Here is a 16,346-nt window from a genome sequence, read left to right on the forward strand (position 1 = left end):
CAGTGCACACGGTAGAATTAATTCATGAACAAATTATATTAAATTGAGAAAAATGCAATAGGTAAAGAATTACAAAGAAAAACATGGTGGGGATGCTCACATATAAAGAAATGCTACAATCAAAGAACACAGCTGTAAAACGTTCATATCCACTGGATCAGCGTAACTCCACACAGCATTTTGAAGTTTATCAGTCCATAAAAATGCCATTTGAGTATTGTTCCATTTAAATTACAGCCAAGAAGAGGTTCAGAAACCAGTGCTCAGAGTATCTATCTCTGTAGGGGTCTTGCGTGGGCTGGGCAAACTCTTCAGGTACTCCATATGCCTGCGGGCCTCGGCTTGGTTCTGCCTCACATAGTACACTACATACACAATGACCATGAAGAACCATACAAACATTGTCACCAGCATAGCCACATCAGTGGTTTTCCTCTGCAAGCTGCAGAAATTCACCCCAGAATCCAACAATTTGACCAACGGCTGACCGGAGTGCTCACCCTGGGACCCAGGGTCCTCCCACCTGCTTCCCTCACCCACCCCCCTCACAGAGCTCTCACACACAATCCCATTCACCGTCTCGGGCTCTAGGTTCAGAGTCTCCATCAGCTCCTGAAGGGCACAGTCACAGTGCCAGGGGTTGTGGTAGAGGCGCGTCTTGGCACGAGTGGAGCCAAACTCCTCTCTGCTGGCCTGCCTCAGCTGGTTGTGTGAGAGATCCAGCAAGCGGAGCTCGGGGCCCAAATGCCGCAGGGCACCCGAGGCGAGCGAGTCAATGCGGTTGTGGGACAGGTAAAGGTCCCGCAGGTGGACCAGATCGCTGAAAGCAGTCTCAGGGATTTTCCGGATGTAGTTGTGTTCCAGGTGGAGGGAGACAGTTTCTGGTGGGATCCCCTCTGGGATCTCCCGCAGCCCGGCGTCTGAGCACAGCACCGTTGCCGTGTCCCAGGCACAGTGGCAGCTGACTGGGCACTGGGGGGACACTTGGCCCCACAGAGCTGAGAACAACAGTGAGACGCGTAGCCATGAATGAAGAACCACTCCTTTACCTCTCCGTTGTTTTCCACTGATGCTGGTACATCTCTCCTCACACCAGCCTGTGCACATCGCTTCACCATAGCCTCCTGACACACACCAGGTCCCAATCTCTCTCACACACACACACACACACACACACACACAGTCGCACCAGGAGGATCTGACAGATTAAGAGCCAAAAGGGTCAGTGTGGAAAAAGATGACTCACTCTCTTAAATACAATCAGAATGAACACTGACAGAGGAGATTATGATGTTGAGTAGGATGAGGGGGAGGAGGAGGAGGAGGAAAGGTCAGTAGGTAAATTAATTCAGCTTAAGCTGGTTTTACTGACATATACACTTATGCATGGAGAGACATTGTCATACAGAAGTACCAAAATGTAAGAGGATAAAAATGTCTGTGCAAGAACACTGTCCCTGTGTGTTATTTACAGCAGTGATGATAGTTTAAGTCGTCTGAGACGTTGGAAAATACTCTCATATTTCTGCATTAAAAGGGCATAAATCACGATTATCTGAATGTCTCTCTCCTCTCACCATGCTGTCGTTTGTGTGTTTCCAATTCATAACCAGAAGAAAAGCATCCCATTACACTCATCAATACATGTTCATATCTGCCATCTCTTATTTTCCCATAATGCCATAGCCCCTTAATCATATTCCATGGGTGGAGATAGAGTGCACTGTAGGGATGGAAGATAGAAAGGGGGTGAGATCGATAGCCTAAGTATTGCCTGCTACACTATTACCGGCAAGAACATCAATCCTGCCTGTGTCCCACAGTGTCAATAAGTGACAGAACTGAGGGGGGGGGGGGGGGGGGGGGGGGGGGGGGGGGGGGGGGGGGGGGGGGGGGGGGGGATAAACCAGCAGTGGTCTGGGTGTTAGAATCTGCTCAGTGGTCTAACAGTGAGGAGGCAAAAGTTTTTAAAAAAGCAATCTGGCTGGAATTTGCATCCGGTGGGTAAACCCCTGTTTGTAAATTGGGTCATTTCAGCTTGTCCAGACAATCCAATCAGGTGTTTTTAGAACACTTATTTTTGTTTTGTCCAGACAAGTAGGCTACAGTCTTGTGATTATTCCTGTTCCAAGACAGACACACTGAACAAAACACTCCTTGAATTTGATTTAAAGACCTCTAATGTCAAGCACTTTCTGCTTTCTCCCTGTCTATAATAGTAGCCTATATCAAAACCATTAGGTGTTATATATTCTCCTGCCAGCCAGCACACACTAGCAGTGGCCTAGATTTGGTTGCTATAACCTAAATGACTGACTGACAGACACACAGTGATGTCCATCATCTGGCCCAGTGTGTCTCATGAGCAGAGGTGAGGATTTAGTTCACCACTTATTAACCGTTCTGTTATGAACATACTGAATGCAGATGTATGCAAATCCCCAATTAAAAATAATCATCTGCTGCATAATTATGTACTGGAATGAGAAAGGTTGAAAGCCAGGGGACAATACGGATGGCACTGTGGTTCAAGTTGATGATTGCAGTTTCCAATTATATTAAAATCCCTCATTTGTTGGAGGAAATGGCATCATTTAAATTAGAAAATAACACAGAAAGTCACTGCTTTTCTGAGTTCATCTCTTGTATCATACCTTTATTTTATTATAAGTATTACTTGAAATCATATCATTTTCGAGAACATTTTGTTTAGACTTCATTACATTAACCTGGAGGAAACGGGTCAACTGGGCTGTTAGGTAATGAAATCCCGTTTTTGAGCGTCATAAGCAAACGAACCGCCATCGTTATTGCAAGTTCGTATAGCGGGTTTAGATAAATAGATATAGTTTGGTTGTTATTAAGAAGTTAATGCAAATTAAAAATCTACGACTACTGCAGCAACAATATCTGTTCTACACATTACAATAAGAAAAGTCTATAATCACGTATTTTGATTTTATAGAAGAACATATAGGTATTAAAAACTTACCTGTAAAATTGTTTCTTTGTGAAGTTTGAGATCCAGAAAACGGATGAGGATTGGGTGTTTCTTTAGACTCCGTTTGCAGTTTTTCTTCGGATTTCTCCCGACGGTCCACTGGACATCATCTTCTCCTTCAGTGTGACGAGCATCTGTAGTGGATCCGTGTTTAGCCGCCTGCATACGGCTTCAGCCTATCGTAACAGAGGGTAGTTATAGCAACAAAGATGTGGGGCACTCTCTCTCTCTCTCTCTCTCTCTCTCTCTCTCTCTCTCTCTGTTTGCGACAAAGACAAACGTGGGAAAAAGTGTCATCCTCACTATGGATGGCATCAGCCTCTCGGATTTCTGAGAAGACTGGTTATACCTCCATATTAGATAATATCTTAATTATCTGCAAATAATCTGATTGAATCACAGATAGGTAGGTAAAAAACAAAGACATTTGCACAGTATATAACCACAGCTTACCATAAATAAGTTTCAAAAGGAGTCAGTGTGTTCAGGAAAATAGTATTTCCCATGTTCAGCCTCACAGCTAAAAGAAACTAAAAGAAAAACCACAAAGGGAAGATGCTACTTCTTCAGTTGCTCAAGTCTTATTTTCCAGGCTTAGTATTTGGGGTAACACATAGAAAAAAAGACTTTATCAATGTGCAGACTTGGAGTGATGCACTAAATATCACATTAAAAAAAAGATTTATTAGAACATGTAGCCTATTATGTCTTGTATATAGAAACACAGAGGTGGTTAGACATATGGCAACCTTCAGACCCACACACAAAGTGCACATATATTTTGTATATGTAAAAATAGTATTCTCTTTTCTACCATAAGCAGAAAGAAATAAGAGATATAAAAGCGCTCAGGGGAAAGGGCGGTTCTGACAGCCATGATGGCGCCAGGTATCCCTCCTCGGCCTCCACATGTCCTGCTCCTATCAAACCTGCTCAAAACTAACGACAAAAACTGAATACAGAATGCTGCAAGTTTCATTTCCAGCTGAATGTTTGTAACTGTTTTATCCTGTACTGATGATTGTCTTCCTGGTTGCCAGAAACAGGACTGACAAGCAACAACTTTCTACAAAGGGACAGAGGGGTGTGTAGTGAGAAAGCACATGACAGAAAAAATCTAAATACAGTATTACACATTATCAGGCCCCTAAGTTGTGAGTGAACAGCATGGTGAAGGGTAAGTTCAATGTGCAGCAAGAAAAATAGAAACTAGGAAGAAATGATTAGAGGCAGTTTATATATGGTGTGTAGTTGGGATGTTCTAAGAGGAAGCAGTTCTAAAAGATGTATATGGCTAGGAAAATTTGTTGTTGGCAATGTTGACAATGTGAACTCTACTGGAAAACCTGACTGCAGTGAAGTGAAGCGGTTTGGCTGTAGTCCTCCAAGGGGAAAACTGAATGAACCTTACAAAAATTTGTAAACAGAGGAAAGATATGACAGCCACTGGCAGAAATTGACTAATCCAAGAGACAGAGTGGAGGCATGGTTATGATTTTGTCTTTTATGTGTGGTGAAAAGAAGGGATAAAAACCACTGAAAATGTGTCCTGGCTGCACTGAGCCTGATGGAGTGTGAGAGCCAGATAAAAAGCAGTGGAGCATTTATTGTAACCAGCCTGTGATTATCTTGAGATTGAATCCACTAACAACAGGTCAGGCTGGGGGCAGGTGTTCTGCTAGCGCTCTCAGCAGCCATTTTTTCACACTGTGGCCAACTGGGACTGTAGTCGTCTGAAACTGCTTACGACCGAGAACCAACACAAAGGTTTTGCTCGGTCGCTGTGGTGTCAGAAACCACAACGCAGAGGGAATATAATCCTTGCTGACTAAAAGTATTAAAAAATGTTGCTTAGTAGGTTATTTGGGTGACAGGAAAGAACTCAGTGCTGGCAAATTTATTCAGTTCTGTTCAGTTCAGACTAAAACTAACAAAAAATTAACAAAAAAGCAGGAAAGTCTTTTGTCATAGTATCTTGTGATTTCCTGTGCACGGCATTCGGGCAAGTGCACTTGGTCATGAATAAGCCTGAAATTGTGCATTCAAGGGTGGCTGAAAACTCAAATCAATACATATAAGGATACAAGTAAGTTTTGGTCCTCCATTCTGTCTAAGTGTCTGCAATTATATCGCTGTTAGTGAATACATCGTTTCTATCTTTCTGAGACGTAAGCTGGGAGAAAGGGTCATTTTCTGTCTCCCCCGAAACAGAGATTACATACAAAGCAACTGACTGTAAAAGGCTGTCACAAATGTGTATGGATTGGATTGAGACCTTGGCTCAGGTCCGGCACAATAGAGAGAAGGTAATAACCCTAAAGTGAGTGTGTGTGTGTCTCTCTCTCTCTCTCTCTCTCTCTCAATAGTAGTGTGGAAAATAAGATACAAAGGCAAAGCTGATAAAAATAGTCAATGCACTCTCAGCTTAAAAGGGACACAACTCAGCAGTTGAAACTTGAGATTAAATATAGATGATACCCTAAGAGCTTTATTGTTATGACCATGTATCATCCGTGTACATTTCAAATGTTATTTCAGAACATGAAAAGCTCCTCTTCAATTAAGAGTGCAACAAAGAAAGCAAAAGAGGGTAAAAGGGTCTCTCATCGCTGAAAAAAGAACAGTACTCACTGAACAGTAAACACAACGATGCCAAACGTCTGTGGCCTATGCACTGCGACACTGGCACTGATGGAAATAAAATGCACAGCAATGAAATTATCGAGCAATATGTTGTGTCAGGCAAGAGCAGCAGAAGGGCAGTGTTGCGGAGAATGCAATAAAGGGATGAGTAACAGGTAGAGATAAGGGGGGAAGAAAATCTGGAGCATTAATGAGAAAATTCAAGGCCCATCCCCCGACTTTATTACTGCATGGCTTTACCCAGTGCCGGTAACCTTGTCATGACACCAGCTGCCATAAGAAGCACCTTTTTGTGGTGTCTGGAGTAAAAAAAGAAAAAGATTCAGAATTAATCAGACCTCATTATTGATGCTTTGATCTTGAAGCCTCTGTATCTCTTTGTTGTGCTACAGATAATGTCAGCATGCTGGAAATGAAAGAGTGAACCACTGCGCCCATATAAATTGAGCCTTAAAAGGTAAAGCCGTGGCATTCATAGGCTTTTGAAGACGGTGAAGTTGGTGGGCCAGACAGTCTGCATTATATTTCCTTAACGGTAAAAGAAGAGAGATGTGAGCAGAGCTAGAAAAACAATCGCTTAAGTGCTAGATTTAACCTAATACTGAAATGTTTACAAAAGACCAGGATTTAATCCAAATATTCTTTTATTGCAAATGAACAACAAAACAGATCCACGTGTATACAAACAGAGAGAAGAATAAGAATGAAACATGATCATTTCAGACCATCTCCAACATTAGCCCTGACTGGGACGAACAAGCTGCAAGACAGTTACCTAACATTTTAATCCTTGCTATCCTCTCTAAAGACTGACCCCGAGGACAAAATGTTCTGACGGCTATCCTCGCCGAGCCTTCAGCTGCTTCCGTTTGCAGGGGAACGGGCAGCGGCCTGCAGGGTCCTCCGGGCCATCTCCAGGGCTCCTTCCTGGTTCTTGTTCCCGCCAATAAAGCCTCCAGCGTGGACGAAGATGCAGCCCTCAATCCCGCTGAGCTCCGACAGTGCTTCATCACGAACGCCACGCCACTCTTCTAGCAAGGACAGCCTGGGACAAGGAAGACAGAAGGGCAAGTTGGTATACAGATGGACACTCTGCGGTCCATTGCGTACTTCCTGTAGACACTTTGGCAAATCAATGTGCTGTACAAGGTCTGCACAACCAGCAAAACTGCAATTACAAAACACAATTCTGGTCTTGAATTATGCTTATGAATTATGTCAATGAAACTATATACAACTGTAGCAATTAAACAAATGACTTCAGCCAATAGTCACTTTTCTAGCAAATAGACCTATGCTGCTTCTCAAATGTGAAGATCTGCGATTTTCTTTGCCTTTCTGACATTTTATTAATAAATCAGTTACTTGGGGAAGTAAACTGCAACAAATTGAATTTGATTTTATTTATTTTTGACTTGGATTACTCTGGATTTAGATCTTATCACCTGACCTGAGCTGAACTGCTGCTTTATTTTAATTCATTACTTCATCGCTCACCTCTCGCCACTGCTTCTGAACCTAGAATTTTAAAAGCCTTAAAAAACTGGTTAAATCCACCAATGGCATCATTTTTTTTTATTTTATTTTTTAAGTTACGACAACCACACACACCACTCTTCTTATCTGTCACATGTAGCTGCATTTTCTCTTGTTTTTGAGGGTGTCACTACCCGATGTGAGTCGCGCATGCTTAGATTTAAACGGTTTATGACATAACGTGTTATACTAAAATTTGTAAAAACCATAAAATATTTTTTTTCTCATTACAGATTTAAACCACTCGAAAATAGGATTGTTTTTTTTTGTTTTTTTTTCTCCTTTTTTTGAAAAGTTCCTTTGAAAGGCAGCACTTCACTCCACATTATAATAATACACAAACAATAACAGATGGAAATCATTTAAAAAATGTTTTAGCCATCTATGACTGTTTGATTGCTAACGTTAGCTCAAAACGGAATTCAAGTGACAGCCTTTGTTGTGTTGATGCTAACTTGTAGCCAGCAGTGAACCAACTTCGTTAAGTTGGTCCATTTTTACTGTACTGACATTACACAAGTCTCTCGTTAGCATCCTTGGCTACTTGTTGTAAAGTTACGCAAGCGCAACTCACAACTGCACTCGGCTCACATCGGTTAGTGACAGAGGGGTTTATTTCCCAGACATTCTGCTTCCCTTTGAATATGTCTTGCCATTCTGTAAACATCCTCTACATTTGTAATAGTCAAAGAGCGAGGAGCTTCACAAGTGAACATATACATGGGCACTGAAAGTCTACGCCCCATTCAATTATCTCAAGTCTAAACAGTCTTAAACCTAATAAGACCAGTAAAGGAGAACCTGGGGAGAAAGGCATGGAAAATCACTTATCCCTATAAAATGAAACGGCCAGATCAATTGTTCCACAGCTAGGCTGGAAAATGAGCTCAAGAGGAAAGGTCAACAGGGCTTGTAAGGAGAGAGGGAGTAGGAGGGGGGGGCTTGTTACCATGACAGGCCAGGAAGCTATGATTCTCAAGATGACCAGTCTAAAAATATGACAATTAGCAAATGAACTTTTCAAGACCTTTACTGTACCAGAAATAGACAGACACTAGGAATTAGTGCTCAAATTGAAAAAAAGATTACTCAAGACTGGGCATACTGGAGATAACCTGTAAACATAAAATACCATCTGCATATGTTCAGTGACTTTACATAACTTAAACCTACTGTTTACACTTCCTTTCCTAGACAACAAGAGACACTTAAACAACTCTGCAGCTTTCTGGCTCATAAGTAATGGACACACTTCATACATTTTTTTCTTCTTTAAACATGTGCCATACCTGGGATTTTGCCAAATGACATCACTACAGAGCCAAAGAGGGGGATAAACATGCATCATTTGGCTCCATTTAAAATGGGAAATTATCTAAATTGGATCACTTCCTCACTACAAGTTTCATTTTTCCACTTCTTCAAGACAGAAACATGATGGCTTTTCATACACCTTCAATTTATGGTGTCACTCAAGAGATTTAATGAAATAGGTGGATTGTTAACAACATGAATCTGCAACAATTTTGATTAACAAATCATATTGAACCTTTTTTAAGCAAAAATGTCAACCATTTTCTAGTTCCATTCTCTTTTCTTTCACTCACTCAATCTTTTGCAAGATTGTCAAACATTAAAGTTGTCACCTAGGGACTTTCGGTAATAGTGTTGGCATTTTTCACTATTTTCTGACATTTTGTTAGACAAACAATTCAAACAAAAAAGATAAAATAAACAAACAATCCAAATAATAATAATAATAATAATAATAATAATAATAATAATAATTTAAAGACCCAGTGAAGTGAGAATGATAGCAGCCAGTGTGTTTTTTTGAGAAATGGAGTTACATGGTCTGGTTCAGCTCATATAGCTGTCAACCTACAGTATCATGCTTTACAGTACATTTCAGGATAAGGACTGCTTCCACTGTTCTCTTCCTTCCCCTGGCTAACATTTCCTTAGCAATGTGATGCTGATAAAAATAGACCTTTTCCCCGCAGGTGCACTAGCAGGGACACAGGTGATAACAACACCATTTTCGCATAGTCGGCACATGCCCACTGGGAAGTAGCAGGCCACCCAGAGAAAGAGCCATCTGGAGCTACAGTATGTTGTTTTAGCCATCCCACAAGCCATTGTTCTCATGTAGCTCCACACCAACCGTCATGTTGGCAATTAAATTAAATCTATAAAGTGCTCCGCCACCATGAACATGTGCCTATCTTTTTAGTTGAAAGAGCTGCCGCCTGATGAGAACTGGCAGTGGGAGGGGTAGAAGGTGCGACAGTCAAACAGTGTGATGTGTATTTTCGCATTTTCACACAATAATCTTTGGCTGGATAAAGACACCAGCTGCACAGAGCACATTAACCAGAGAACATCCAAGCTCTTCATTTGAGCCCTTACTGAATTAATGTTAATTAGCGTTAGCTGAACTAATGTGTCGCTGGTGATGTCTGTTATTTTAACCAGTGCTAAAACTGAGAAGCATGCCTAAAGGTTTTGCACTGCTTTTTGGTAATAAATAATAATACAATAATAAAATCTGGGTATTTTTCCCCAATGTGAAAGCAGATTTTAAATGAAACTAGAGAACCCCTCTCTTGGCAATACTGTTCATCTCTACTCACTGCTACTATTCTTCCACCGCAGTCAATGGTCCTTAGGTACACATGATGAAGACTCACTGCTCCCACTTTGAAAAGCAGGGATCAATTTCAAACAGCACAAGTCATCAAACCTCTGAGCACAAGAACAAAATCTAGCATTGAGAAAACATCAACGAAGCAACACAGCTGCTGGAGGGATTTTCTGCACCAAATGTTAAATGAAGCATTCCACGCAACAGCTCATGTTTAGTCAGTATCTGGTGAAAGATCAAACCAAAAATGTGTTTTGCAGATTATAAAGATGTTAAACGCTGTAAACCAAGCAGCTAGAAAGACGACTACCTCCACAGAAGACACAGGGTAAGCCTGGAGCACGTTTTGTTGGCCAATATATTCATAACGTGTGCTGCATGCTGGGATGCAGTTAAAGAACACACCAACTTCAGGACTCCTGTGGGGATGCTGATGGCGTTCTTAAAGTAGCGTTGGGAGTGCGAGAGGCTCTTCAGGTAAACAAAGCCCCTCCAGAGGTAATCAACACAGATTTCAGAGGTAAAACCATCTGACAAATGCAAACAGAGGGTCTTTGTCTTGTCATCACTGTTATTATGTACAGAGCGGCAAGGCAATAATTCTAATAAGATTTAATGAGCATGGGTGAGGCATATTGTCGGGCTTGAGAGATTGAGGGTTCTTCATTATTGCTAAAAGATAAAACAGCAGCAGCAGGGCCTGGTGCACGAGGCAAGGAAAGGAAAGATATTTATAAGTATGGCTAAAACACAATTTTAGTGATTTACATTACATAAGAAGACCATGACAAGGAAAAAAGAAATTTGCATATAATAAAAGAAAGGAAAATACACAAGAGTGGTAGACAAGATAATAAAAGTGTTGCAGTTTCAAAATATATAGAGCCTAGAATTATGATAAAAGTAATGGCAAACACATTTATTTAAAAGCATTTGTAGTTTAGAATGAAAACATTACCTGTTCTGGAAAGTGTTGAGCCCAGCAGGGACACACTGGACCCTCCACTGTCCATTCTGGTCGGGGTAAAGGACAAACTTGAGGGGCACCTCCACCTTGAGCTCCTTCTCCAGGGAAAACAGATGCTCCTTCCAGGGACACCCTCCCTGGGAGAACACCACCACCTCCCCACTGGGATCTACCTGGAAACCAGAAAATGTTGTATAACTATTGTGCAAGATGTAAGGTGGAGGGTGGGGGTGTGGCCTTGATCAACTGCCACTTTGCTCATTTGAAAGCCATGATGTCTCTCTCTTTCTCATGGGTGAGCAAAATTCTCTGGGCGGGCAAAACAGAGAAAGGGGAGGTGACCTTGCCCCTTATGACCTCATAAGGAGCAAGATTCCAGATTTGCGCTTTTAGTTTCTCAAAGGCAGAGCAGGAGACCCAGGACTCGGTTTACACCTATCGCCATTTCTAGCCACTGGGGGACCATTAAAAAAAAAAAAAAATCATGCCATGGCACCTTTAAGTTTTAAGCACAGAAAATAAAACTTGCCTTTTAAATGAAAACTTGAACTGTCAATGTATTTTTTGATATATTTTCCATAGGAACCTTTTTTTTAGAATATTTTTTGGGCATTTTTCGCCTTTGTTTTTGACAGGACAACTGAAGAAGGGAAAAGGGAGATATAGAGAGGGGGGAATGACATGTAGCAAAGGTCCGCAGGTCGGAGTCAAACCTGGGCCCGCTACACCGAGGATAAACCTCTATGGGCACCCGCTCTAGCAACTGAGCTATCCGGGCTCCCAGGTGAACGTCTTTTAATAATATCTTTTTCAGTGCTAATACAAGTTTTTCAATGCTGAATTCCATTTTCAAAAACTAAAGACTACTACAATTTCCCCATCCCTCTTCCAATGCATCAAGAGCAAAACAGAGACACAGAGTAAGGCTTTACATAGTCTATATTGCCAACTTTTCATTTCAGAGTTTGCACTCACTACGTGCACAAGTTCCACCAAAACAAGTTTTTTCCCGAGGCTATTTGCAGCGACCAGCACTTCGAACCACCTAAGATAATTGTGACTGGTTTAAAGAAATGCTAATGAACCAGAGACCACATTTTTCTCCCATCCCGGAATGCTGTGAGGACTAGCAAGACCCTGCATCCATGATATTAAATGTTTTATTTTCTTCCGATGGAAAATCAATCTTGATAGATTCCAAACTGTCAGGAGCCAAGTGCCAATTTACAATTTTTAACAAAAGGACAAACAACTAAAACCAAAAATGCACAGATTACATTGGACAGTCTTGTACCTGATGCCTTCCCTTAACGGCTTCCTCCACCACGGCCCGGGCCGGCAACCAGGAGGACTGGTAGTACTCCAGACGGTCCAGGAACTCGTCCCCAACCATCTTTAGAGCCTTCTGGAAACCCTCCTGGAAAAACAAATGTGAACACATATACGCAATAAATATAATGTAAGAATGTGAGAATAATATCATATCATGAAGGCAGAATTGTCATAGGTTTAAAGAAATACTAACAATCCTATCCAAGAACAGATAGGTGGTGTAGCCAGCCCAGCGGAAGCGCGGAAAGAATAACCAATATTTTATTGGTTTATTTATTACCAAATATTCGTATTGGTATGAGCCTTAAAAATACTTCAGTCAGGCTCTAATGCACACAGGGTTTGGCAGGAAGAAGTCCAATCCGTATGTATCTGATTGTGGGAGCTGCGGTGTCCCTGAATTTTAACAATTATGGATGGAGAAGATTAAAAAAAATCCATTAGCTTCTTCACTTGTTAGGAACAGCCACTGTTGAAAGCTCACAGACAGAGAAGGATTCACATATGTATTTCAGGATAAACTGCATTGCACACACAAATAGGTATTTTGTAAATTAATTTAAAACAAACCAAAATATAATATAAATCTCTACACAATCACATTGAAAGATACCCTTAATCTACGCTTACATGACTGGCTGAAATGGAAGGAGCCATCTAATGAAAACAGATCTTTCTTTTTTAAATCAAGTCACAGTACTGGTTCCCTACAAGCAGTTTTTAAATGCAGGTTAAACAATTTGTATGCAAATGTAACAACATCCAAATATGTTTTTGATGAAAATTGCAAATAGTGTTAAAAACCTTTGTGGATTTTTCCTACATGCACATAGCAAACTTTATTTTTTCATATGTGGATTTGTTAACCAGACAATAGCTATTTCTGTGTGGATTGAAAAACATGTTTGTGGATAGATAGAAATCCATTAGTTGATTATTCCGTGTGCATTCATATATAAGACGGATTTGATTCCATACTATCAAGTTGTACGCAAAACGTTATTCGAAACAAATACTTTTCACTTTTTCTGATCCCTCAGAGCTGTCTTGCCTCGCTGTGTGAGTTAGTGGGGGGATTGGAGGAAGTGCCGAGACAAGACTCATAATCCTGGGAAGTGAAATGTGAAAATAACAAATAGGCCAGCTACTCCACTGAGACCGCCCCAATGATGGGGAAAAAATTGGTCAACATATATGCAAAGCCAGGCTGCAAGTATCGTCATGCAGAAAGGCAGGTGCTGTTTCCCTGCAGGCGTCCTCCTGCACTAATGAGAGACAGAAAAGTCACACCTCTGTTGTTGCTGCACAGCTCTGTAAACAACCTCTGAACACTGATTGAACTGCACTGCACCTGAACTGCATACACCTGTCGTGTTTACCACAACATTCTATACATTCTACACATCTTGCATTTTTGTTTCACTGCATGTTTCCCCATTGGGTTGGAGTTCAGGCCATGGCTTATCCATGGTGCAAAGTTTATCAGCAACTGCTTTGATGTATTAATTAATTGTTAAACTAATTTCTCAAGCATATATGCAGTAGTAACTCAATAGCTTTGCGTGTTTGCTGTTGCTGGTCAGAAAAAGGTAATTTGACAGCAATTTAAAGATGTCTACTAGGCTTTAGAATTTTTTTTTTCATTTGAATAAATGAATAATGGGAAAACATTTGGCATATTAAATCGATAATGATTATAGTTACAAGTATATAGTTGTTGGGTTATGAAAGGAACATATCATCCCTTGAATTAAATGTTTCTTGTAGCCCCACTCCGAGAGGAGAGGAGCTCGGAGTAGAGCCACTGCTCCTTCGCGTCGAAAGGAGCCAGTTGAGGTGGTTCGGGCATCTGGTAAGGATGCCTCCTGGACGCCTCCCTAGGGAGGTGTTCCGGGCACGTCCAGCTGGGAGGAGGCCTCGGGGAAGACCCAGGACTAGGTGGAGAGATTATACATCTCTAACCTGGCCTGGGAACGCCTCGGGATCCCCCAGTCGGAGTTGGTTGATGTGGCTCGGTAAAAGAAAGTTTGGGGTTCTATTTTGTGTAAGTGAAGACATTCATTGGGCATAATTATTAACCCTCTCTACTAAACCTTACCCCTAACCCTGTATTCCTAAATTCCAATAGGAAATTTCTGCAATTTGAGTGTTTTTTGTAAAGTTTCATCCCTAAAGTCATTTGGTCTTTAAATTAAAACAACAAGACACAAAGACTCTTTTCTTATTTTATCTGACGCTATGGTTCTCTGCAGGACAACAACAGAGTGGGGGATTAGTACCTAATCCAAGGGAAGAAGTTTGAGTACCTCTAGGTCTTGTTTGCGATTGAGGAGGCAATGGAGCGGGAGATTGGCCGGAGAATCGGAACAGCGTGGGCAGTACTGCATTTGCTTTACCGCACCGTTGTGATGAGAGAGAGAACTGAGCCCGAAGGAAAGCTCTGGATCTGGCCAATTTTCCTTCCTACTCGCACCTACGGTCCTGAAGGATGGGTCATGACCGAAAGAACTAGATTGCGTGTACAAGGGACCAAACTGTGTTTTCTCAGGAGGGTGGCTGGCGTTTCCCTTAGAGATGGGATGGGAAGGTCAGTCATCCGTGAGGAACTCGGAGTAGAGCCGCTGCTCCATTACTCCAAAAGGAGCCAGCGAAAGGCAGTTTGAGCATCTGCTGAGAACGTCCCCTGGGCGCCTCCCTGGGGAGGTGTTCCAGGCACGTCTAGAATGTCCAAGATTTGGTTAAAAAGCTGAAATTGAAGTTAGGTTTTTTCTTTAGAATCAAGTCCTGTTTATCATTTGAAGCAAAAAACAACTTGTGAATGAAACATTCTCATCTGTCTTGGACTAAGATGAAATATTATACATGTATACAGCCTCCCAGTGTCTTCATGCTTTGGACACTGTGTTTCATGTAGCCTTGAGATTCATCACAAACTTAAAATCTCTCACTCATCACTGTTTGCTGTATTCTCGGGTTGGTTGGTTCTCCCTTTCCATTCGGCGTTGGATGCACTGGCATCTTTTATTTGCAAGGCAGTATTAGGACTTCTTTCTGGTTATCTGAACACTTCCATACTCCTGAGGTCAGCAGGGACACATCTCCTGCACTCACAGGATCTGGTTTTATTGACAGTCCCTAAAACCCGCACTGACTTTGGCAAAAAGGCTTTTAATTTTGCAGCCCCATCTGCATGGAATCAGCTTCAAAATGAACTACAGTTGAAGGAGTTGGTCTTTATTCTTTTAAAGGACCTTGCAGAAAGGCAGTCTGTATGTCACTGGTTTGATTGATTGATCAATTGATTTAGGACCCAGGTTTTTTTATGATGACATTGTTGTTTGAATATGAGTAAAAGTATGTTTATGTATTTACCTGTAAGTGTCTCTGTCTATTTGAAACCGTGCTGCTGCCACTTGCCAGGACACTCTCATAAAAGAGATTTTAAATCTCCAGGAGTTTTTTATTCTGGTTAAATAAAGGTTTGAATGAATGAAGGGAGGAGGCCTTGGGGAAAACCCAGGACTAGGTGGACGGATAATATCTCCACCCTGGCCTGGGAATGCCTCGTGATTCCCCATTCAGAGCTAGTAAATTTGACTCAGGAAAGGGAGGTTTGGGGTCCCCTGCTGGAACTGCTCCCCCGAGGTCAGACCCCAAACAAGTGGCTGAAGATGAGATGAGAAAACAACTCTTGTATAATCCTATATTACAGATACAGACCCACACATATTATTATGATTATTATCTGTGACCTTTAGTTTAAAAGATACTGTATTTTATTAAGCCGCTGCAGACCGGTCTGTGAGCTAAGTGCAAGTATACATTCAGAGTCATGTAATCTCTTACCTCAGTGTCCTGACTCTTGCTGTTCCAGCGTGGGTTCAAGTGGCCGACACGTGCACTCAGCATGGTGGAGATGGAGTAGCGGGCCTCGCCGTCACATTGTGAAATGCCGTTGTCTACAGCATCCACCTCCTCCACAAAGTTCTCATACAGCTGCAAGGAATTGGAAGAGACAAGTGACATGACAGGTTAGAAACATGTTATGACATGGGGAATCGGATGTTTTATGTATTTGCCAATCGTGAAAAGGAAGAATTGGCAAGAAAGGTAAGAAAGAGAGGGTTTTCAGAAGAGAAAATTGTACATTATTCTGTTTTAGAAAGCATCATAACACAGAGACAGCACTGGTGAGATATATATATATATATATATATATATAT

At 41.5% G+C, this 16,346-nt stretch overlaps 2 protein-coding genes and 1 long non-coding RNA gene across 3 annotated transcripts in view; 1 reads left to right on the forward strand and 2 right to left on the reverse strand.

Annotated features, from left to right (window-relative positions):
- Positions 1–74: 74 nt before the first annotated feature.
- On the reverse strand, positions 75–3,129 carry LOC117943591 (leucine-rich repeat-containing protein 3-like). The gene is made up of 2 exons (XM_034869817.1): positions 2,993–3,129; positions 75–1,198 (listed from the first exon to the last, which is right to left on the reverse strand). Exon 2 carries the CDS (start codon positions 1,105–1,107, stop codon positions 250–252), a length of 858 nt encoding a protein of 285 aa, XP_034725708.1. The 5' UTR covers positions 1,108–1,198; positions 2,993–3,129; the 3' UTR covers positions 75–249.
- The window catches only part of LOC117943593, a 16,993-nt gene continuing 1,278 nt past the window's right edge, over positions 632–16,346 (forward strand). The window contains exons 1-3 of the long non-coding RNA XR_004656385.1: positions 632–645; positions 1,016–1,019; positions 9,471–9,477. This is a non-coding gene — a long non-coding RNA (uncharacterized LOC117943593). The remainder of the gene's footprint in view (positions 646–1,015; positions 1,020–9,470; positions 9,478–16,346) is intronic.
- myg1 (myg1 exonuclease) overlaps positions 6,271–16,346 on the reverse strand; it is a 19,150-nt gene continuing 9,074 nt past the window's right edge. The window contains exons 4-7 of the mRNA XM_034869814.1: positions 15,970–16,119; positions 12,086–12,208; positions 10,783–10,964; positions 6,271–6,689 (exon numbers count right to left, since the gene is read on the reverse strand). Of these exons, the coding sequence (XP_034725705.1) occupies positions 6,500–6,689; positions 10,783–10,964; positions 12,086–12,208; positions 15,970–16,119 (645 nt within the window). The 3' untranslated portion in view covers positions 6,271–6,499. The remainder of the gene's footprint in view (positions 6,690–10,782; positions 10,965–12,085; positions 12,209–15,969; positions 16,120–16,346) is intronic.

Source organism: Etheostoma cragini, chromosome 4 (assembly GCF_013103735.1).
Source record: "Etheostoma cragini isolate CJK2018 chromosome 4, CSU_Ecrag_1.0, whole genome shotgun sequence".
In the NCBI taxonomy this organism is placed as follows: domain Eukaryota; kingdom Metazoa; phylum Chordata; class Actinopteri; order Perciformes; family Percidae; genus Etheostoma; species Etheostoma cragini.